Here is a 22,174-nt window from a genome sequence, read left to right on the forward strand (position 1 = left end):
TTGGTTATTATCATCTACTATTAGTTTCGTAACATGCATCAATCATTTGAATTTGATGTTATCTTTCTCCCCAAATTTCTCTATCTTAAAAAAAAAAAGAAAAAGCCACTATATGGAATGTCTTGGTTTTGTTACCTAAACAGAACCAACATGAACCGTTATGTAACATTGGTTTGGATGCACCTTGAGATTTAAACCAAACCAAATTTACAAACAACCCAAGTATAAGGGACTTGTAGCTCAAGTTGATAAGAACATTTATCTATGTATCTAGATTTTAAGTTCGATTTCCCCTCTCTCTCAATATCACTTATATAAACAAGGCTTATTTACTGTTTCATCCCTTAAAAAGGACTCTCGGTCTTACTTTACCTCATTAAACTAAAATTTTCTTACTTAACCCCTTGAATCTCTAAAAATTACTGAAATTTTCTCACTTTACCATTTTCGTCCATTTCCATTCACAAAACCATTAAGTGTCTTGACAGAAATAGACGGAAGTGGTAAAGTGAGAAAATTTAAGCAATTTTTAGAGATTCAAGGGGTTAAGTGAGAAAATTTCAGTTTCAGGGGGTGAAACATAAAATAAGCCTATAAACAAAAATGCTTAATTTCTATTTTACTCCTAGAATGGATGTTCGGTCTCATTTTAACCCTTGAAATTGAAATTTGATCACTTAACCCCCATAATCTCTAAAAATTGCTAAAATTTTCTCATTTTATCACTTTCGTTCCATCCACAAAATTGTTAAGTGTGCTGATATGACATGAAATTTTAGTAATTTTAGCCATTAAAAACTTTAAAATCCAAATTAAATATAACAAACATATTTTAAATAAATATATATTTTTAAAATATTAAGGTTAACAAACCCCTTTTTGCCTTTCTTCCCCTCCACGGGAGGGGAGAGAAGAGAGAGAAGCAGGTAAGTTGGGTGTGTTGAGTAATTCTAGGAAGGGTTGGGTCAGGGAGGGGAGAGAAGAGAGAGTGAGAGTTATAGAGAGAGAGAGATGCAAAGATAGAAAATAGAGGAGCTAAAATTACTACAATGCACATGCCACATTAGCACACTTAACGGTCTTATGGACAAAAGTGGTAAAATAAGAAAATTTTAGTAATTTTTAGAGATTCTGGAGATTGAGTGAGAAAATTTCAATTTTAAAGAGTAAAGTGAGATCAAGCAATCGTTCCAAGGGGTAAAACAGTAATTAAGCCAATAAAAAATCTACAACCCATGTGGACTGATCAATCTTGGGGTCGTTTGGTATGGCGGACTGTCATGGACTGGATTAAATTTTGGGACTATCTTGGATTGGCCTAAGCTAGATTAAGTACTGTCCTACGTTTGGTTCTGCGTCGGACTAAGAAGCTGGATTGTAAAAATAGTAAAGACCTATGTTTGGTATTGTGTGGTCGGACTAAAAAATAATTATTGTAATATTTAAATTTAAAACAATAATTGAAAAAACAACAAAAATTCTGAATTTTTTTAAAAGGCTAAAATTATCTTAAACAAAAAAAAAAAAAAAACCATCAAATCCAGACCCAACTCAACCTCCCCATTCTTTTTATCTTTTTTTTTGTTTGTTTGTTTGTTTTTATTTTATTTTAAAAAAATAATTATTGTAATATTTAAATTTAAAACAATAATTGAAAAAACAACAAAAATTCTGAATTTTTTTAAAAGGCTAAAATTATCTTAAACAAAAAAAAAAAAAAAACCATCAAATCCAGACCCAACTCAACCTCCCCATTCTTTTTATCTTTTTTTTTGTTTGTTTGTTTGTTTTTATTTTATTTTAAGATAATTAGGTTCATTGCATTGTTGGAAATAGGACGGGGAGAAAAAGCAGAGGTTTTGCCTCCTATGGGATCAAATCATCAATGTAGTGATACTTGCTGCGATCCCCCTCCCCCACTGAAGCCATCTTCTCTTGCTCCCTGGGATTAATAGATTCATTCTTGCTTCTTCACCTTTGGTGCCTTTGCAAACAGAAGAAGAACGATCGGAGCTCGCATCAACCAACCCCAATTCTCTCTCTCTCTCTCTCATTGCAACCCACCTCCACATCCCCTTTTTCCCCAGTTCTCCTTCTCCCTTTTTGACTAATTTTTTTAAAAATTCAATCGGGAAAGCTTCAAACAGAGGCTTCAGCAAAGGTGCTCTCCCAGGAACGCCGTACATCCTCTTCGATCTTGACAAGCTAGTGATTTGGGTTTGTTTGGTTGCAGAAATTAGGTAACCCCATGAGGAATCGGAGCAGATAGAAAGGGCTCTCTGGGTCAACTGATTGGGTGTTCAATTGGCTATTGTTGTTGGTGTCGATACGGTTGGTGGTGGTGACAGTGAGGTTGGGCGACGACAGTGCGAAGATTTAGTTCTGCGATGGTTTAGTTCGAACTCGCGAATTCAATATAGCGTGGGTATTATATTGCGAGCCGCTTTTCGAGCTCGCTAAATTAGAGGAGCGAGTGAGGGGGATTATTCATTGCTAATGAGAAGCTCTTATCAGCAAAGAATGAGTGAGCCCACTTTTCAGAAGCTCTTTGTAATGGGGTTACTAGCCCAAATTACAAGTTAAAAAGGCTGAGAATTTTCAGAGTTGGGCCTCCAAAGTTTTTTGGACCTTCACATTACACACAGTCGAGCGCGCACGCACGCACACACATTCATACAGTACAGCTTCAGTGACAGTGACAGAGAGTCGGTGACAGAATTATTTCATAACACTATCTGGGTAACTCGTCTCTGCTTCTATACCATTACTCACTGAAGCTCTCCCTGTTTTTGTGATTAAAGTGAGGTAAAGTTCTCTGCTTGATCTGCCTCTTTTTTATATTCTGTAATATATTTGAAGATCTGTGAAATTCAACTACATTCAAGTTTGAATTTGCATTCACATTTCGTTTTATGGTCCGTTTGGATACCCGGAAAAAAATTGCGGGAAAATAGATTACCTCCGAATCTTTCACAGACTATCAGCATCTGAATTATCAACCGCAAGAAAAACTTTTTTTAAATTCCTTGAGATCTTGGCTGCTGCTTTGATTAAATCAACAATTTTTTTAGTACGTGTTATGTTTGAATGATTATATGTAGTCTCATTTGTATTTCAGCGAAGTGGCAAAGATGGATGCATCAACAGTGTTATATAACCAGCTCAAGGTTTTACTTTGTTGGGGTCTTTTAAGTTCCTGTGTTAAAGGGTATATGCATTTGGATGCTTTATGGTTCCATTGGGTACTTTAATCTTTGATTAATCTATCTCTACAGGCAGCAGAACCATTTTTCTTATTAGCGGGTCCCAATGTGATTGAATCCGAAGAGCACATTTTCCGGATGGCCAAGCACATAAAGCATGTTGCAACAAAGTCTGCTCCTTCTCTTTGGGATTTATGCATTTACTCTTTGATCATTTGTTTATTTTTGTAGTTTATTTTATGCAAAATAAGAGAAGGAAAAAGATTCATTTTTATCAGGCTCTTCTACGTGCCAAAATGGGGATAGAAGATTGGATTTGAACTTTTGATTTTTGGTGATATAGACAACTTGTTTTCCAATCTTGTAGAGTTGGATTGCCACTGGTTTTCAAGTCAAGCTTTGACAAAGCCAACCGTACATCCTCAAAATCATTCCGGGGTCCTGGCCTCACTGAAGGCTTAAAGGTGATGCACAGCTACATCATTTTGTTTTTATTCAAAGTTAAGATACAAACCACTTTGGTTTCTGTGGTGATAAATATAGGGAGTGTACTAGATATTTATTAATTTTCAAATAGACCACAATTTCAGTGTTGGTAATCAGTTTTTCCCATCGTGGCTAGTCATGTGTTCTTGAACTTTGAAGTTTTCCTGTGTCATTAGCTGATACATTTAGCCTTCTAATGGCTTAGCTGCAATTACTAGGGCATACAAAAAAATCATGGTTAGAACTTTCTAGAGTAAAATTGATCTTTCCAAGCATTAACTTGACATTAATTGTCAATAGAGAAGATATTTAACTTGGAATCACTAATTCCTCATTATTTTTCCCGAATTATTTCAGATCCTTGAAAAGGTTAAAGTAGCATATGACATTCCTATAATTACAGATGTGCACGAAGCTAGCCAGGTGAGCATTCTGTCTCATCTCTTAATATACATAATTTTTAACTCTTGTTTTTAATATACTAGATATTGTTTTCTTAAGCCTGGAAATTTGATGGGTTAAAGATAAAGCCTAAAGGGTAGGAAGAACGAGCTTTGTTTGACAAGACACTCTTTGCTATGCTGAATAAATGTGTACCATTTGGATACCTCGGATACGCTAAATGTGTGTGGATAAGGAAAAGAGAGACTCTGGAATAGGTTATAATTTACTCTGTTATATTTCTTGATTTTGGACTTGGTCAATGGATATCTATGCATTCTATCTTGAATACTTGCATGCACAATCAGGCAACACCATGCATCCTTGTCTATTTCTTTACCATCCTGTGTCATACATCAAGGAAAGTTCCTCAGGTAAAGGAAAAAAAGACGATTACCATGGGTCTCTTTAACAACCATTCCAAGATTGAATCAAAGATCGGTCAACTGGTTTGTAACAGGTCATGAACTGTTCCTCACATTTTTCTTTGCTTTTTTGTTTTTCCTAGTGTGAAGAAGTTGGTAAAGTTGCAGACATTATTCAGATTCCTGCATTTTTGTGCCGCCAGGTTAAGTTAAACGGAATCCTCTATCAGAAAAAAAAAAAAAAAATCATGAAGTTTTTAGTTTCGGAGGATGTGAGAGTGCCAATGTATCTTATTTGTGACTTCTTATGAAAGCAGACAGATCTTCTAGTTGCAGCAGCCAAGACTGGAAAAATTATCAACATTAAGAAAGGCCAATTCTGTGCACCTTCTGTGAGTGATTTACTCTCTCTCTCTCTCTCTCTCTCTCTCTCTCTGAGTTTAATGATGAGTAGTTCAATCTGAACCAACTGATTAAACCTCCACTAACTAATCTCTTTTAAAAGATTTAGGTATGCTTCTGATTCTGATTTTAATCTTCAAAATGTTCATTTTTTCAGGTCATGGTAAATTCAGCTGAGAAGGTTAGACTGGCTGGAAATCCAAACGTGATGGTCTGTGAAAGGGGAACTATGTTTGGCTATAGTAAGTCTTACAGTATCTATGCTCTCTTCAATTAAGCTTTCTGTTTCAGCTTTCATCAATATTCTAGTGCTTGCCCCACTTTCTGTGTGGCCATTGCTTAATTCTAGTGAAACTATATTTCGTTGGCGTCATGTTCCCCCCTTTTTGTCTTTAAACTTCCGTGCATTGACTCTCCATTCATATTTCTTGAGATTTAATGTTGCCTTCTAAACATTCTACGATCAAAGTTATTGATGCATTCTCATAATTTGTTCTTTCTCAGTTGATTTATCCTATATTTCTGCTTTGGTATATAGATGATTTAATTGTTGATCCGCGCAATTTGGAGTGGATCAGAGAAGCTAATTGTCCAGTTGTAAGTTAAATTTATACTCTGCTCCTATTTTTATGTGCTGTTGTTATTTTGTGCTTTATTTTCCTAAGAAAGAGAAACAATTCTGTTGTCAGGAATACTGGAAGTACACGACTACACCCCCTCCTTTTCCCCATTCTCAATTTGTTTCCAAAATGATTTTTATAATGTTTGGTTCAAATAGACCGTAAGTGCTTCTGGGGATGGAGAAGCACCTATAGGAAGCGATTGTAGGAAATGTTGGGCACTGAATGTATAGGAAACACTTGGCTTTCTAATGAAATTTTTTATCGTCATCTCATAAAAGGACAATGAAAATTTGACTCTCCTATTGCCCTGTTTCCTCATAAGTACTGAAATCAATTACAAAGAGGTTGAAATATGTGTTTGTATGTTGCTAGTAGGTCTCAGTTGTCTGACAATCTATAGGAGTGGGTTGAAAACTTGACATGTATCCAGTTCAGTTGGGTGACCTTCACCTGATCCTTACAAATGCTTTCAGTCATTGGTTCTTGTTGGATAATTCTCTTTCACTTTTGCATTCTTTTCTGTCCCAATTTTTCAATAGTGATAGTCTGAACACGCTGCCTCCATTTCATTTTAAAATCTGAGGACCAGACCAGCTGATTCAACTTAAGTGTTTCGCTACAGGTTGCTGATGTAACACATGCATTGCAACAGCCTGCTGGGAGAAAGGTGAGAAAATTCTGACATATATTTTTTCGTAAGTTAGCACTCTGCAATTTCCTTGCTTCAAAAAGTATGATTATGTCTGTGTTATTTCCCATGAAGACTGTAACCTAGACTAAATAATCCTTTCCATTTCTCCTTGACATAGAAATGACCTGTGAAAAATCACATAATTTGGTAGTTGGGGAGAAAATGTTGGATTGTTTCATTTCTTATTGAGTAACAACAAACATTAGGAACTGGTCTTATGTCATTGCGTATGGATGAAATTATAAATACTTTTGGCAATTGCTTCTGGTTGTTGATGTTGTAATTTTTGTGTGTGGAGATATTTGCAATAATCCTGCTTTTCTGTAAGTTTCTATCCGTAGTGTCACAATATTTCTTCGATTAAGATGTAATATGATTACTTTATTTTGATACGAATGTTTTTTCTCATATCAAATGGTAACTTTCTCCTATAGTTGGATGATGGAGGTGTAGCCAGTGGTGGTCTTCGTGAATTGATTCCATGCATTGCAAGGACAGCAGTTGCTGTTGGAGTGGATGGAATTTTCATGGAGGTAAAATAATCTGTTGATGCAGGCATTATGCTTCATCTACTCTTAGGATTAGGATTCGTAATTCTAGGGTTGCTAGAGAACAAATTAGTTGAAGTTAAGTAAATCCAATTACCAGTAGGGCACAGATTAATTTGAATTCATTTGAGTTCACTTTGAAGGAGCTTTGTGAATAAATAATCTCGTTTATCTGCAACTATTTCCATACAAATTCGAAAGTGTGCAATATGAATTCATCTTTCTTAGCTTTTAATTGTATGGCCAATATGAAGCTGCGCAAAGATTTCTTAGGGTAATATTCTTCTTTATGAATAGATTCATATATGCACACTTTGCTGTAGACTTTTGAGTTTTTAAGATTTTCCTTTGGGGACTTAGGTACACGATGATCCTTCTAACGCGCCGGTTGATGGTCCAACTCAATGGGTGAGTCATGCTTTCTTATTCCATGAGCATTTTCTCTGGAAGTTCATTCCTGTTGTGGCATATTTGAATATATAGAATTTTTTTAACTAAAAGTATTTTATCAAGTTAAGATGTTTAAATTACTTCTTATATATGATTGTAGCCCTTGCGCCATTTGGAGGAACTGCTGGTAGAGCTTGTAGCAATTGCTGTAAGTCCTTTGCTTCATTCATAATATGAGCAGTTAGAGTTCTGATCATTTTTGAGTCAAGTGGTGAAAACATTATTGAAATGCTATGTACATGGAATGCTATATTATCTCGGTTACTTTGAAGTATATCTGAGAGTCAATGGCATGTGGGTTGTTACATTATCCATGATTGGAAATGCAGTTTTAGCTAGTGTAGTATCAATACCAGATTCTTTCAGCAACTTTTGAAACAATTCAGGAGTATTTTATTGAGACATATATGCTATTTGTATTTGGTAGAGTCTCCCCTCCCAAAACCTTCCTTGACCACACCTCAAAAGGATGGAAGGAAAAAAGAAAAAAGAAAAAAGAAAAAGAAGATTAAAAACCTGAACGATTTTTCATTTTGGTTTCTGCATTTCTAACAACATGATTTTTCATTTTGTTGCTAGATACTGACCTGGATGTTCTATTTTGTTGTTAATTTTTAGAGGGTAAGCAAGGGGAAGCAACGCTTCAACATTGATCTCACACCCTATCGTGATTAGAAGACTTGAAGCTACACTTTTGGTAAGAAGGGTGGTAAAACACATTAAATATTTGCCAGTTTTTCTTTTGTTAGCGATTATTGTGAATAGGTGGTGTGTTATAGCGCATCCTAGATTGAAAAGAAGGAGAGCACATCCATCCTCAATCCAAAAACTGTAATTAATGAGAGTGCAGATTGGGGCAACAAGATGCAGAACTGAGTGGTTTGCGCTACTCTCAATCACATACTCTTTGCCCCTCCAGGCAATATGTAGGTCTGAAAATTGAGCTGAAAGAGTTTAAAACATTTCTTTCTTGTCACTGCCGACGTATATACTGCCTGATAGTTTTTAGAGAGCTTAACATGATGTTGACCAAATGATACTCTTACTGGTTTTCTTCTATTTTATTTTGACCTGCCAGCCCCATTCAAGTTCCTGATATGAGTCTGCTTCTGCTGTTACTTATTTCAGGTATACGCCTATGTTCAAGTAATACATGTTGAAGTGATAGCTAGCTCTGTAGGGGGTGGCATTTGCCACATCCCCACTGGATGAGCTGGTGATAATGTTTGTGCAGACCAGGATCAAATATGAGATAAGATGCTGTCCTTCGCCGGGCTAAGCCATCATTTATTTATCATTGTATTCATGAATTCATAGCAGTTTGAAGGGTTTATGAAATAATTATTTTTGCTTTCTTCAATCATTTGGTTTACTTCCCTTTAATATGTGATGTTTATGCATATTAAGAGAATAATTAATTTTGTGTTCCTACACTTCTTTGGGGTTTTGGAAAGGGTAGGAATGAAATCATATTTTTTGTCATAATAACTTGACTTTAGTTTAGATAATCAAATCAATGGTTGTTTGGAAATGTTTTTAAAATGGCTAAAAAATGGTTTTAGATAACCAAAACCGATTATGACAATACATTTAGCAGAAAATGTTAAAATGTTACTTTGCCATCTTTAGTATTTTTGGAGAATCACCTTGAACACAAACTTTATAAAAGTTTCTACATCTTCTAATAAAAATGTTTATAAGCAGAAGTACACGTGACTTATCAATTTTCCCAATCTCTCTTGCTCCTTCACCTTTTTTAATTTTTTTGGTAAAGTTGCTCTCACTTTTTATCTCTTGTTTTATAACAAAATTGTATTAGAATAAGTTTTATTTCAAGCGATTGGAGGTGAGGGTTTACACAAACATTAATTGCATATTTGCAGTTTCGAATCCTGTCCGCATGGAGTTAAACCCTAGGAAAGGTGGAACTAACCATTGGAGGAAAAATTTAGCAAAAAAAAACATTCGAGTGGAGAAAAAAATAAATAGGAAAACACACATTCCGAAAAGAAAAAAAAAAAAAGGTCATATTCATATAGCAACACGTGTTCCAAAAGCCCTAATTCTTAAAAACCTGAAAACCTCCCCGCCGTGCGACTAAGCCTTCGTCCGTCGTCTGCACCAAACCACCGATATCTCGCCAATTCCATTCTTCTCAGTCCCCAACCTCCGGTATCTCGGGCCTCATCTTTCTACCAAGTGTATAATCAATGGCCGATAATACCCGAAATATCCGAAACATATGCATACTGGCCCACGTGGACCACGGCAAGACCACCCTAGCCGACCACCTAATCGCTGGAGCCGGCGCCGGCGTCGTCCACCCCAAACTCGCCGGCCGCCTCCGGTTCATGGACTATCTCGACGAGGAACAGAGGCGCGCCATCACCATGAAAAGCTCCTCCATCTCTCTTCAATACAAAGACCATTCCATCAACCTCATCGACTCTCCAGGCCACATGGACTTTTGCAGCGAGGTCTCCACCGCCGCTCGATTAAGCGACGGCGCTCTGGTCCTGGTCGACGCTGTTGAGGGCGTCCACATCCAAACGCACGCCGTTTTGCGCCAGGCTTGGATTGAGAAGCTCACGCCTTGCTTGGTGCTCAACAAGATTGACCGGTTGATCTCCGAGTTGAAATTGAGTCCCATGGAGGCTTATACGAGGTTAGTGCGTATTGTTCATGAGGTTAATGGGATTGTGAGTGCGTATAAGAGCGAGAAGTACTTGTCTGACGTTGATGCTATACTTTCTGGGCCTTCTGGAGATGTGGGTAGTGACCAAAATCTCGCCTTTTTGGATGTGGAGGATGATGAGGAAGATACGTTTCAGCCCCAGAAGGGCAATGTAGCGTTTGTCTGTGCTTTGGATGGTTGGGGTTTTTGTATTCGTGAGTTTGCTGAGTTTTATGCTTCGAAACTAGGTGCGAGCACAGCTGCTTTGCAAAAAGCTCTGTGGGGACCCAGGTACTATAATCCCAAAACCAAGATGATTGTGGGGAAGAAAGGTGTAGCTGGTTTAAGTAAAGCCAGACCCATGTTTGTTCAGTTTGTGCTTGAACCACTTTGGCAGGTTTATCAGGCTGCTTTGGAAGATGGTGATAATAATAAAGTGATGCTTGAGAAAGTAATCAAGTCGTTTAATTTGAATGTACCACCTCGTGAGCTTCAGAACAAGGATCCTAAGGTTGTGCTTCAAGCTGTGATGAGCCGCTGGCTTCCTCTGTTTGATGCAGTCTTGTCAATGGTGGTTAGGTGTATGCCTGACCCAGTTGCAGCACAGGCATATCGAATAACACGGTTGCTTCCCAAAAGACAGGTTCTGAGTGATGGGGTTGATCCCAACGTGCTTGCTGAGGCAGAGCTTGTGAGAAAATCAGTTGAAGCTTGTGATTCGAGGCCAGAAGCTCCTTGTGTTGCTTTTGTTTCCAAAATGTTTGCTGTCCCAATGAAAGTACTTCCACAGAGGGGATTACATGGGGAAATCATAAACAACGTAAGTGATGAGGGTGAATTGAATGAGTGTTTCCTTGCATTTGCAAGGATCTTTAGTGGGGTTCTTTATTCAGGCCAGAAAGTTTATGTGCTTTCAGCTTTGTATGATCCATTAAAAGGGGAGTCAATGAAGAAGCATATCCAGGAGGCTAAGTTACAATCTTTATATCTCATGATGGGTCAAGGCTTAACACATGTGGCCTCTGCACATGCCGGGAATCTCGTGGCAATTCGAGGCCTTGGCCAGCATATACTGAAAAGTGCAACACTTTCGTCAACTAGAAACTGTTGGCCTTTCTCCAGTATGGCATTCCAAGTTTCTCCCACTCTGAGAGTGGCAATTGAGCCTTCTTATCCTGCAGACATGGGTGCACTGACGAAGGGTTTACGGCTGCTTAACCGGGCAGACCCGTTTGTAGAGGTCACGGTTTCTGCTAGGGGAGAGCATGTTCTGTCTGCTGCAGGAGAGGTACATCTTGAAAGATGCATAAAGGATTTGAAGGAGAGATTTGCAAGGATAGACTTGAAAGTGTCTCCACCTCTTGTTTCTTATAAAGAGACCATTGAGGGAGATGTAGTCGATAAACTTGAGAATTTGAAATTGTTTCTTAAGAGCTCAGATTGTGTTAAGAAAAAGACGCCAAATGAAAGGTGTACTATTAAGGTGCGAGTCATAAAGCTCCCACCTTCTTTAACTAAGGTGCTTGAGGAGAGTTCTGGTTTACTTGGAGAAATCATCGAAGGTAATGCCCAGACCAATAAAAGTTTGGACACAAAGATTTCAAGGATAGAAGAAGATGAGAATCCGACTGAAGCACTGACGAAACGTATCATGGATGCTGTGGAGAGTGATATTTATTCTAGTGGGGAAAATGACAAGGATCGGGTTGAGAAATGTAAACTGAAGTGGCAAAAACTTCTTAAAAGGATATGGGCACTTGGCCCTTCGCAGGTTGGTCCTAACATCCTGCTTACTCCAGACCTTAAAGGAAGGGATACTGATGGCTCTGTCCTCATCCGTGGCAACTCTCACGTATCTGAAAAATTAGGATTTGTGGATGCTTGTGGCAGTGGAAATATAGCTGGTGATACATCTTCAGAAGTAACTCAAGCATTGTATGAGGAGGCAGAGAGCCTTGAAAGCAGTGTTGTATCTGGGTTTCAAGTGGCGACTGCTGCTGGACCTTTATGTGATGAACCTATGTGGGGTTTAGCATTTCTTATTGAGGCTGAAATTGAACCATTGACTGCTCAATGTGATGAGGTGGAAGCCTCCAACCAGCAACATGAGCAATATGGCATCTTCAGAGGACAGGTAATGACAACCGTCAAAGATGCTTGTAGAGAAGCTGTGCTTCAAAAGAAGCCACGGCTTGTGGAAGCCATGTACTTCTGTGAGTTGAACACGTCAACCGAGCATTTGGGTTCTATGTACGCTGTGCTTGGGAGAAGGCGGGCTAGAGTTTTAAAGGAGGAAATGCAGGAAGGCTCCCCATTGTTCACCGTGCATGCATATCTGCCAGTTTCTGAAAGCTTTGGTTTTGCAGATGAGCTTAGAAGATGGACTTCTGGTGCTGCAAGTGCTCTTCTTGTGCTTAGTCACTGGGAAGCACTTCCCGACGATCCTTTCTTTGTACCGAAAACAGAAGAGGAAATTGAGGAGTTTGGTGATGGTTCTAGTGTGCTTCCCAATACCGCGAGGAAACTAATTAATGCCGTAAGACGGAAGAAGGGCCTTCATGTAGAGGAAAAAGTAGTACAGCACGCAACAAAGCAGAGGACCCTGGCTCGTAAAGTGTAGAGGTTGTCGATATAGTCGATGAGTGATTTAACTCCTTCAATGCAGAGGATCCTTCTCTATATTGTGAAGGGACAATTTTGTAGTCCTTTGTGAGTGATCAACTCCTTTTTGCAAAAGTATGGAGGTTGTTGATATAGTTGTAATGTGCTCACTTTAGTATAATTTCATTTTATTGTTGGAATTTGCGGAAGCCGGCATTTGAGTTTTATCTTCTCTTAGGATTAGGATTCTTTTAGTGCTTTGGTAATACCAGAGAGATCATATTTTGTTGAAGGTAAACACTAATTACCAGCAATACTTGTACAAAACAACTTGACAGTGTGTTTATTATACGATCTGCTTTTGATAATTTCTGGCTATGATCTCACTTGTTTGCCAAAGTGCTAATCTGATATTCAGGAGGCTCATCTGTAGTCCAGATGTGAATTGCAAAGCAGAGTATGATTTATATTATCAAGTATTTCATTTTTTGTGTGCATTTATACCCTCGAGTAAATGGACATCGCAGCAAACAACCTTAAAATAGCACAACACATGAACAGATATTGTGCAAATAGCAATGAAGAAAAAGTTACAATTAGTGAGGGATAATTGAATGTCCGAAGGAGAAAGGGGGTTCTGTCAAATATAGTATCTTCGCTGTAAAAAAGAATAGTATAAATTCATTAATTCAAATTACAAAATTACCCTTAAAAATCCCTAGAAGTTCTCCTTTTGCCTATTATTTATTCCATCATTTGTTTTCTACTCTCTCTCACTATTGGACCCGCCGCTCGTTCAAATTTTCTTGGCCGCTCGTTCAATTTCAGCCAAAATTAAGAGGTAAAAAAACTTAATTTTAGCTGCATTTGAGCTACGTATGTTTCTTTTAAGAATCCATATATTTGAACTTTGTAGTACTACATAATTTTTAGGGCATACATTATGAAAAGCATGATGATCTCCATGTATACTGAAATAAATTTATGTTGGAATATATATATGTAGATCTATTTATATTTTAAAATTCTGTTTGGTTCATGATTTGGTTGGAGACTAGTGATTTGTAATTGCAGCATATCTTCTTATTAGATTATCCGTTTTAAGAGCTATAAATTCTTCCATGCACTCGTCACATTGCTACATAATGTTAGTGTGACTGATATATATAGTGAAATTATCGTGTAACGCTCTTGTTAAGAACAATCATTGCTGTGATCAAACAATATTAATGAACTTTGTTGTATCCACAGAGCATGAACATGGTGCCCCGCTACCAAAGTGGAGATCAAGGAAGAAGATTGGATCCCGCACGAAAAGCACTAAAGCTTCCTTTTGAGATGATCATTGAGATTCTGAGTTGGCTAACTGTAGACGCTTTACTGAGAATGAAGTCTGTGTGCAAGAAATGGTGTGCTTTGATTGAAGACCATCACTTCATTGTGAAGCATATGGATCGGGCTAGTCCTCTGCCAATAAAATGTCAATACAGTAGGAGACATGACCAAGTAGCCCTTCTTCACAGTAAAAATATCCGGTGTATGTCCCGTGTTGCTGGCTTGTTTGTAGAGAAGCATCACAGTCTTCCTGTTTGCCGCATCAGAAATCCGGTCATTGGTCACGTCCTTGACTTGCCTAATGCACATATGGATGTGTGTAGAATGAAATGTGCTTTTGATTCATTGACTGGTGATGCCAAATTAGTAAGTGCTTATATCCACAATGATGAAGTGGGATATGAAGTTATGAGCATTGGACAAGATGGGGATTGGAGAGCCTTGAAACACCCAAACCAAGGCTTGTTGAAGAAAAATGGCAAATGGACAACAAGAAGGCAATTTTTTCTAACTGATGAGATTCATGATGGGGTTTATTTTTGTTCTGAAATTATAACAGATGGGGAAGATTGGTGCTTGGAAGTCCAAGCTCTCGATCCATGGAACGAGTGCTTCATCACAACTACATTGCCCCAAGGAGTTTTCAATGGCTGCAAGAGAGTTTGGGTTTTCAATTGGAACCAACATATAGCTGTTGGAGATATTGTAGAGGAAGAACTTCATGTCTTGGTGCTAGAAGACTTGAAAGAGGAACAATGGAGTCAAAATAAGATCATTGTACCATTGAAATTTTTGCAGCATCAGCCACTTTTGGATGATCAAGTTCTCATTCCTGTGAAGGCTGATTGTGATGAGCTCAAGCTGCGTTATAAGGGAGGGAAGACTCTGTTTTATGACATGAAAAATGAGATGATTAAGAAGGTGGTGTATAAATGGTTCGACACCGATGTTCTGGGATTTTATAAGCCAAGCCTTGTGAGTCTCAAGGGAATGAGACAAGACGAGAGGGTACGACACAGAATGGGGATTGATTAGGGCAATTGCAATGAATTTGGTGGTTGTTTATGATTATGAAATTACTTTTTTATTTTAAAGAAGTTTGTTTATGATATGCAAAAATGCGAATTGGTTTGTTCCAAATTACTGCTCAAGTCAAGTCTTTATACTCTGATGTGTGATTAATTTTGGTTTGTTCTAATTGATTTACTGTGAAAATTTTCTCTCTTCGATATCTGCTTTGGACGTTGAAACTAGCAAATTAATATCTACAAATAGTATAGACGCGCGGTTATACACAGTTTTAATAAATAAAAATTTTCAAAATATAGTACGACCATGCGGCTATACTCGGGTTTTTTTCTCTTATTTTTTTAAAATATAGTACAGCCGCTTGGTTACATTTTTGACATGTGGCACCTAGGCGCTGGGACAGTCTTTTATATATATATATATATATAAAAGTATAGCTGCGCGATACACCCGATTTTTTTAATAGTACCTTGGAAATATTAATTTGCTAGTTTCAACATATCCAAAGTAGATATTAATATTCCATTATATGATATTTTCATATAATTTTTATAACATATGTTATTCTTATTCCATAACATGTGAGAATTATTTGTATAACACGGGAATTTTGTGTGTCTTGTTGAAATTTTTGTAAAAACTACGTGTATAAAACATTAGAAATTGTATGTACAAGTACAATACGACTATTGTATGTTTGCTTTTCAAAAAACGTGAGACGTGTATAGAACACGAATGTATTATTGAAAAATACATACATAACCCAATTTAATTAATAAAATCCCCCTTTACATTTTTAGGTAGTTATATGACGAATGTGCCAAATTTGCTTAAACTGTTTTAGATACCATGGTTCGATTGGAAGATTGATCAAAATATAATATTATATCAAAGATATAATATATATTAATTCAAAAATGTGTAAAAGAATTTTTTGGATATATGTAGAAATCGAAGTATGGCCGCACGGCTATACTATTTAATAAATACAAAGGTTAAAGAAATAAAAAATAAAAACTGGGTATAGCAGCGCGGCTATACTATTTTAAAAGATAAAAACGGAGGATCCCCACCCACTAGGCGCCACGTGTCATCACAAGGTCCATTTGGAAAAAAGGGAGTACAGCCATGCGGCTGTACTATTTTGAAAAAAAGAACAGACCCTCACTCTTTAGCGCCACGTGTCATCACAAGGTCCATTTGGAAAAAAAAAACTTTAAGTATAGCCATGCGGCTGTACTATTCCTAAAAAAAGGAAATGACCCTACCTCTTTTTGCGCCACGTGTCAAACATTATCTTTTATAAAAATCGAAATATGGCTATACTATTTAATAAATACAAGGGTTAAATAATTAATAAATAATAAATAGAAACGGACCATCCTAATTGCATTTGTTTGTACCTTGGAAATATTAATTTGCTAGTTTCAACATATCCAAAGTAGATATTAATCTTCCATTATATGATATTTTCAAAGATATAATATATATTAATTCAAAAATGTGTAAAAGAATTTTTTGGATATATATGTAGAAATCGAACTATAGCCGCACGGCTATACTATTTAATAAAAACAAAGGTTAAAGAAATAAAAAAAACTGAGTATAGCCGGGCGGCTATAATATTTTAAAAGATAAAAACAGAGGAACCCCACCCACTAGGCGCCACGTGTCAATGAAAGGTCCGTTTAAAAAAGGGAGTATAGCCGCGCGGCTGTACTGTTTTTAGAAAAAAGAAAAGGCCCTCCGCCTCTTAGCGCCACGTGTCAAACATTTTTTCCTAAAAATCGTGGCATAGCCAAGCGGCTATACTATTTAATAAATACAAAGATTAAAGAAATAAAAAATGAAAACTAAAAACTGGGTATAACCGCGCGGCTATACTATTTTTTAAGATAAAAACAGAGGAACCCCACCCACTAGGCGCCACGTGCCATCACAGGTCCACTTGGGGAAAAAGGAAGTACAGCCAGGCGGCCGTACTATTTTACAAAAAAAAAAAGGACAGACCCTCAATCTTTTAGCGCCACGTGTCAAACATTTTTTAATAAAAATCGAAGTATAGCCGCGCGGCTATACGGCAAAAGTTTAAGAAATAAAAATAAAAACTGAGTATATCCGCGCGGCTATACTATTTATAAAGATAAAAACAGAGTAACCCCAACCACTAGGCGCCACGTGTCATCACGAGGTAAACTTGGAAAAAATAAAGAAAAAGGAGTATAGCCGTGCGGCTGTACTGTTTTGGAAAAAAAGAAAAGGCCCTCCGTCTCTTAGCGCCACGTGTCAAACATTTTTCCCTAAAAAGAGTAGTACAGCCGCGCGGCTATACAATTTAATAAATATAAACATTAAAGAAATAAAAAAATAAAAACTAAAAACTGGGTACAGCCGCTCGGCTATACTATTTTTTAAGATAAAAACAGAGGAACCCCAACCACTAGGCGCCACGTGTCATCACGAGGTAAATTTGGAAAAAATAAAGAAAAAGGAGTATAGCCGTCCGGCTATACTGTTTTGAAAAAAAAGAAAAGGCCCCCCGTCTCTTAGCGCCACGTGTCAAACAATTTTTCCTAAAAATCGTGGTATAGCCAATCGACTATTATTTAATAAATACAAAGATTAAAGAAATAAAAAATGAAAACTAAAAACTGGGTATAGCCGCGCGGCTATACTATTTTTTAAGATAAAAATAGAGGAACCCCACCCACTAGCCGCCACGTGTCATCACAAGGTCCATTTGGGGAAAAAGGGATTACAGCCCTGCGGCTGTACTATTTTACAAAAAAAGAACAGACCCCCAATCTTTTAGCGCCACGTGTCAAACATTATTTTTTTTTATAAAAATCGAAGTATAGGCGCACGGCTATACTATTTAAAAAATGCAAAAGTTTAAGAAATAAAAAATAAAAACTGAGTATAACCGGGCGGCTATACTATTTTTGAAGATAAAAACTGAGGAACCCCACCCACGAGGCGCCACGCGTCATTAAAAGGTCCGTTTGAAAAAAGGGAGTATAGCCGCGCGGCTGTTTTGGAAAAAAAAAAAAAAAAAAGGCCCTCCCTCTCTTAGCGCCACGAGTCAAACATTTTTCCCTAAAAATCGTAGTATAGCCGCGCGGCTATACTATTTAATAAATACAAAGATTAAAGAAATACAAAATGAAAACTAAAAACTGGGTACAGCCGCACGGCTATACTATTTTTTAAGATAAAAACAGAGGAACCCCACCCAGTAGGCGCCACGTGTGATCACAAGGTCCATTTGGGAAAAAGGGAGTACAGCCGTGCGGCTGTACTATAATCTTTTATTGCCACGTGTCAAACATTTTTTAATAAAAATCGAAGTATAGCCGCGCGGCTATACTATGTAAAAAATGCAAAAGTTTAAGAAATAAAAATAAAAACTGAGTATAGCCGCCCGGCTATACTATTTATAAAGATAAAAACAGAGGAACCCAAACCACTAGGCGCCACGTGTCATCACGAGGTAAATTTGGAAAAAATAAAGAAAAGGGAGTATAGCCGTGCGGCTGTACTATTTTGCAAAAAAAAAAAAAGAGAGACCCTCACTCTTTTAGCGTCACGTGTCAAACATTATTTTTTATATATAAAAATCGAAGTATAGCCCCACGGCTATACTATTTAAATAATGCAGAAGTTTAAGAAATAAAAAATAAAAACTGAGTATAGCCGCGCGGCTATACTATTTTTAAAGATAAAAACTGAGGAACCCCACCCACGAGGCGCCGCGCGGCTGATTGTGATGAGCTCAAGCTGCGTTATAAGGGAGGGAAGACTCTCTTTTATGACATCTGCGTTATAAGGCAAGGCTATATTAAAAAAAGGACGCGCACAAAGCACAGATGTTAGATAACAGATAGTTGCAGGATGTTAACTGCGCTGCCCTCATCTACATGAACTTGCTCGATCACAACTTGTTCAATTTGGATGCAGATGACTAGGCCGTCATTATGCGACAGGTCAAGCCCGATCAAGTTATTCTTCTAGAAGCCGATGATGGGTGTATCCACAATGACTGGTACTCCCGTTGTGACTTAGGAGACATAAGTTGCCTGCGTGATCTTTCTCTTGCGCTCCTTGGTGGTTAGCCCGGATTTCTAGGAGTCAGCTAGAATGGTGTTGATCCGAATGACCTTTTGGGGAGGTTCCTTGGCAACTGCATCACAATCCTTGATCTGCTAAATGGCCTTGTTTGCAAAGAATTCTGTGCAATGGCAGCCTCTGACCAGCTCTTCAAGGTGCATTTTTTCAAGCATTGCAGTTGTTGGTGTAATGACTATGCTCTCCGTGGAATATGCAATATTTATTGGTGTCCCTCTCAAAGGGGTCTCCCCTCATAGGTGGCAGTCTTCTCATCCACGACTTATCCTTCACTTGTGCCAGGATTTGGTGGATAGGGATAGTGAGCTCAGAGAAGGTTCCTGTTTCCAAGCCTCCCCCTTGGGGTCGTGATTTGCGCTTGTCTTGGCTTTGTGCTCGAACTTGTTGCTCTTTTAGCTTGCCTGCTTTATCGGGTGATCAACTTGCTTGCTAGCTTTCTTCGCAGTGATACGATCATCGTCCCAAAGTTCGTAGTGCTCGACCGTCTCGAAGACTTCTGCCAAGGTTTGGCTTGGAGTTGTGGCCAGCTCCCGATATAGCTCATGCTCGGTTGGCAAACCCTTCTTGAAAGCTAAGGATGCAACTTGGTCATTGCATCCTATGATGTTTGCCTTCTCAGCCTTAAACCGTCTGAGGTAGTCTCGAAGAGACTCGTCTGGTATCTTGCGCAGGTTTAGCAGGTGGTCCGCATGCTTTCTGACCATCTTATAAGAGGTGTACTCTTTTGTGAAGATATGGGCTAACTCCTTGAAATTGCCTATCGATGCGGACAGTAGAGTACAGAACTAGTCCTGAGCTGCTCCTTGCAAAGTCATCGCGAACACTTTGCACATCAGGGCGTCGTCTGCCTTATACAGAATCATGGCGCTCTTGAAGTGCCTCAAATGGCTCTTAGGGTCAGAGTCCCTTTTGAATGGAGTGATTGATGGCGTTGTGAACCGCTTCTGGGGCGGAGCTCGTTTCACCTCTTCTGTAAAGGGCAAGCAGTCGACTTGATCAATTTCCTTGCACATGGCCTCCTCTGTGCTTCCTTTAAGTTGGAGACCTTGGAGTCAGTCATTTACTAGTTTCTCGACATCTTCTGCCCGCATGGCTCGAGGCTCGAGCCAACGTCCTCGGTGCCTCGAGTGCGTCTGGCTAACTTCTTCCTCAGTTCCCAAGGGTCGATCCCCTTGATCGCCCTGCCCGTGGGGTAGATTAGGAGATTGAGCTTGAGAGGATTCTTCTACAGCTTGTCCCGCTTATTGGTCATCGAGCAGGCTGGTAGGCGTCGATCGACATCTTCTGCCAGGAAAGAGGGTCACTCGGGTCGACATCTTCGGGACTTTCTTATATATAGATGTTGAACAGTCACTTAAAAGAATGTGAAGTAATGCAGTCACTTAAAAGATGTATTATTTCAAACTTGAATATGTCTTTTTTTATTTTATTTTCTGTTTAATAATACAAAATCCAATAAATTTTTCAACACATAATTGTAATTGCACTTCCATTCTTACATCACACTCAGAACGATGACTTTTAATATTATGCTAGCTATCCCTTAAAAAGGAGAATTTACATTAAAATAAATTATTCCTTTTTGCTCCCTCATACAGATATTTATAATTTCCTTTTATATAAATTATTCTAGCTATTTTATAAGGGTGGAGTAATAGAAATTACAGAACTACCCTTAAAATCCCTAGAAATCCTCCTCTTATATTTCATTTCTTTGGGTGATGGTCTTTTCCTTTCTCACTCTCAGACCCGCCGCTCATTCAAACTTTCTCTTATCGGCGTACTTGTCTCATTATCAAACCAGTTACTCTCTCATTCTCAAATTTTCTTTCCGTACGATCACTCTCGCATTCTCAATTTTAGCCCAAACTCAAAGGTAAGAAACTTAACTTGAGCAACATATGTGATTATAACAGTTGAATATTAATGACTAATTCGATTAGATTAGATTTATTGATGATTATTGATATGCATAAATTCTAGTATGTATATGAGAAAAAGTTCCGTGATTTGAGCTACATGTTTTTTTTTCTTTCAATTTTTTTGGTAAGAAGTCTCCTGTCTTTTTTTTTTTTTTTGATATTGATTCGCATATATTTGAACTTTGAGCTATATAAATTACAAATCCATGTCCATACATTCAAATAAGCATGATGATGTCCATATATATAGTCTTATTCTATTGAGAGATCCCTCAAATAATTTTATTTGAGGGTTATATGAATTTTTTTTTCAAACGATCCAAACCATCTATTTTTTTAAGTCTATATTTATAGATCATCCTTGCAAAAAATTAGATAAATCAGAAACCGTTTCGACATTCAATTATGTTATACAAAATCAATAAACACACGGTGCTTCAAGAAAGTACTAAAATTTCAATAACTCAATTGAGTAGTCAAATAATATCAGATTCAAGTGATTTTTTAGTAGAGATGGCCTTGGAATGATCTAAAAAATAGACGGTTTAGATTAATGAAATAAAACAAGGAGTGAACCCTGGAAGAGTGTCCCTCAAATAAGGCTTATTTGAGGGATTCTTCAATGGAAGCTCTATGTATATATATATATATATATATATATATGAGTGCTTCTAAACGAACCCGAAAATGAACTGAGTACACCCTATGATCTAAGTACATCCTAATATTTTAATTAAAATATAAAATTAACTAAGTACACCTTATTTAACTACCAAAAATACCCTTGGTACACCTTAATACACTCAATCACACAATACCCTAATACCAATCATAAACCAAATATCTCTTTTTGCATGAATTTGTGCCCTATATTTAGATTTATAAATATATTGAATTTACATACACAAACATTGAACTTATTATTTGATTTCACAAGTTATATGAAGGAAATTTCAGGAGTCCTCAACATATTATTTGGATCTAAACCAGAAAAGCTATAAAGGCATTTCCGATGTTTGTAGCAAGTCTGCAGCATACCCACATGGTCATGGATATCTTCAAATCATCAATATTTAACAACCCCAAAACTGCTCCCTTTGAAGAACAAATTAAAACCAATTTCCAGAGGAATGTTACAAAACATTATGGCCGGTGAAGAACAAATCAAGACAGTATAACCCATTTGATAATAAAATCAAAATGAGATGTATCAATATCTGACGAGCATCACGCCAGTATAATGGTATGACGACGGCGTTGCTGTGATGGTAGAGAAGTG

The 22,174-nt window shown here is 37.7% G+C and overlaps 3 protein-coding genes across 3 annotated transcripts; all 3 read left to right on the forward strand.

Moving 5' to 3' along the window:
• Positions 1–1,802: 1,802 nt before the first annotated feature.
• Positions 1,803–8,642, forward strand: LOC117625785 (2-dehydro-3-deoxyphosphooctonate aldolase 1). Its single transcript, XM_034357343.1, has 15 exons — positions 1,803–2,805; positions 3,119–3,167; positions 3,276–3,373; positions 3,571–3,667; positions 4,047–4,112; positions 4,639–4,698; positions 4,813–4,887; positions 5,055–5,139; positions 5,436–5,494; positions 6,143–6,187; positions 6,646–6,744; positions 7,120–7,167; positions 7,310–7,357; positions 7,828–7,906; positions 8,338–8,642. Exons 2-14 carry the CDS (start codon positions 3,132–3,134, stop codon positions 7,882–7,884), a joined length of 873 nt encoding a protein of 290 aa, XP_034213234.1. The 5' UTR covers positions 1,803–2,805; positions 3,119–3,131; the 3' UTR covers positions 7,885–7,906; positions 8,338–8,642.
• Positions 8,643–9,119: 477 nt separating this feature from the next.
• Positions 9,120–12,852, forward strand: LOC117626639 (elongation factor-like GTPase 1). The gene has a single exon (XM_034358419.1). The coding sequence runs from the start codon at positions 9,420–9,422 to the stop codon at positions 12,501–12,503; it is 3,084 nt and encodes a 1,027-aa protein (XP_034214310.1). The 5' UTR covers positions 9,120–9,419; the 3' UTR covers positions 12,504–12,852.
• Positions 12,853–13,263: 411 nt separating this feature from the next.
• Positions 13,264–14,957, forward strand: LOC117625993. Its single transcript, XM_034357604.1, has 2 exons — positions 13,264–13,325; positions 13,736–14,957. Exon 2 carries the CDS (start codon positions 13,739–13,741, stop codon positions 14,852–14,854), a length of 1,116 nt encoding a protein of 371 aa, XP_034213495.1. The 5' UTR covers positions 13,264–13,325; positions 13,736–13,738; the 3' UTR covers positions 14,855–14,957.
• Positions 14,958–22,174: the final 7,217 nt, after the last annotated feature.

The sequence above is a fragment of the Prunus dulcis genome, chromosome 4 (genome assembly GCF_902201215.1).
Source record: "Prunus dulcis chromosome 4, ALMONDv2, whole genome shotgun sequence".
Taxonomy (NCBI): domain Eukaryota; kingdom Viridiplantae; phylum Streptophyta; class Magnoliopsida; order Rosales; family Rosaceae; genus Prunus; species Prunus dulcis.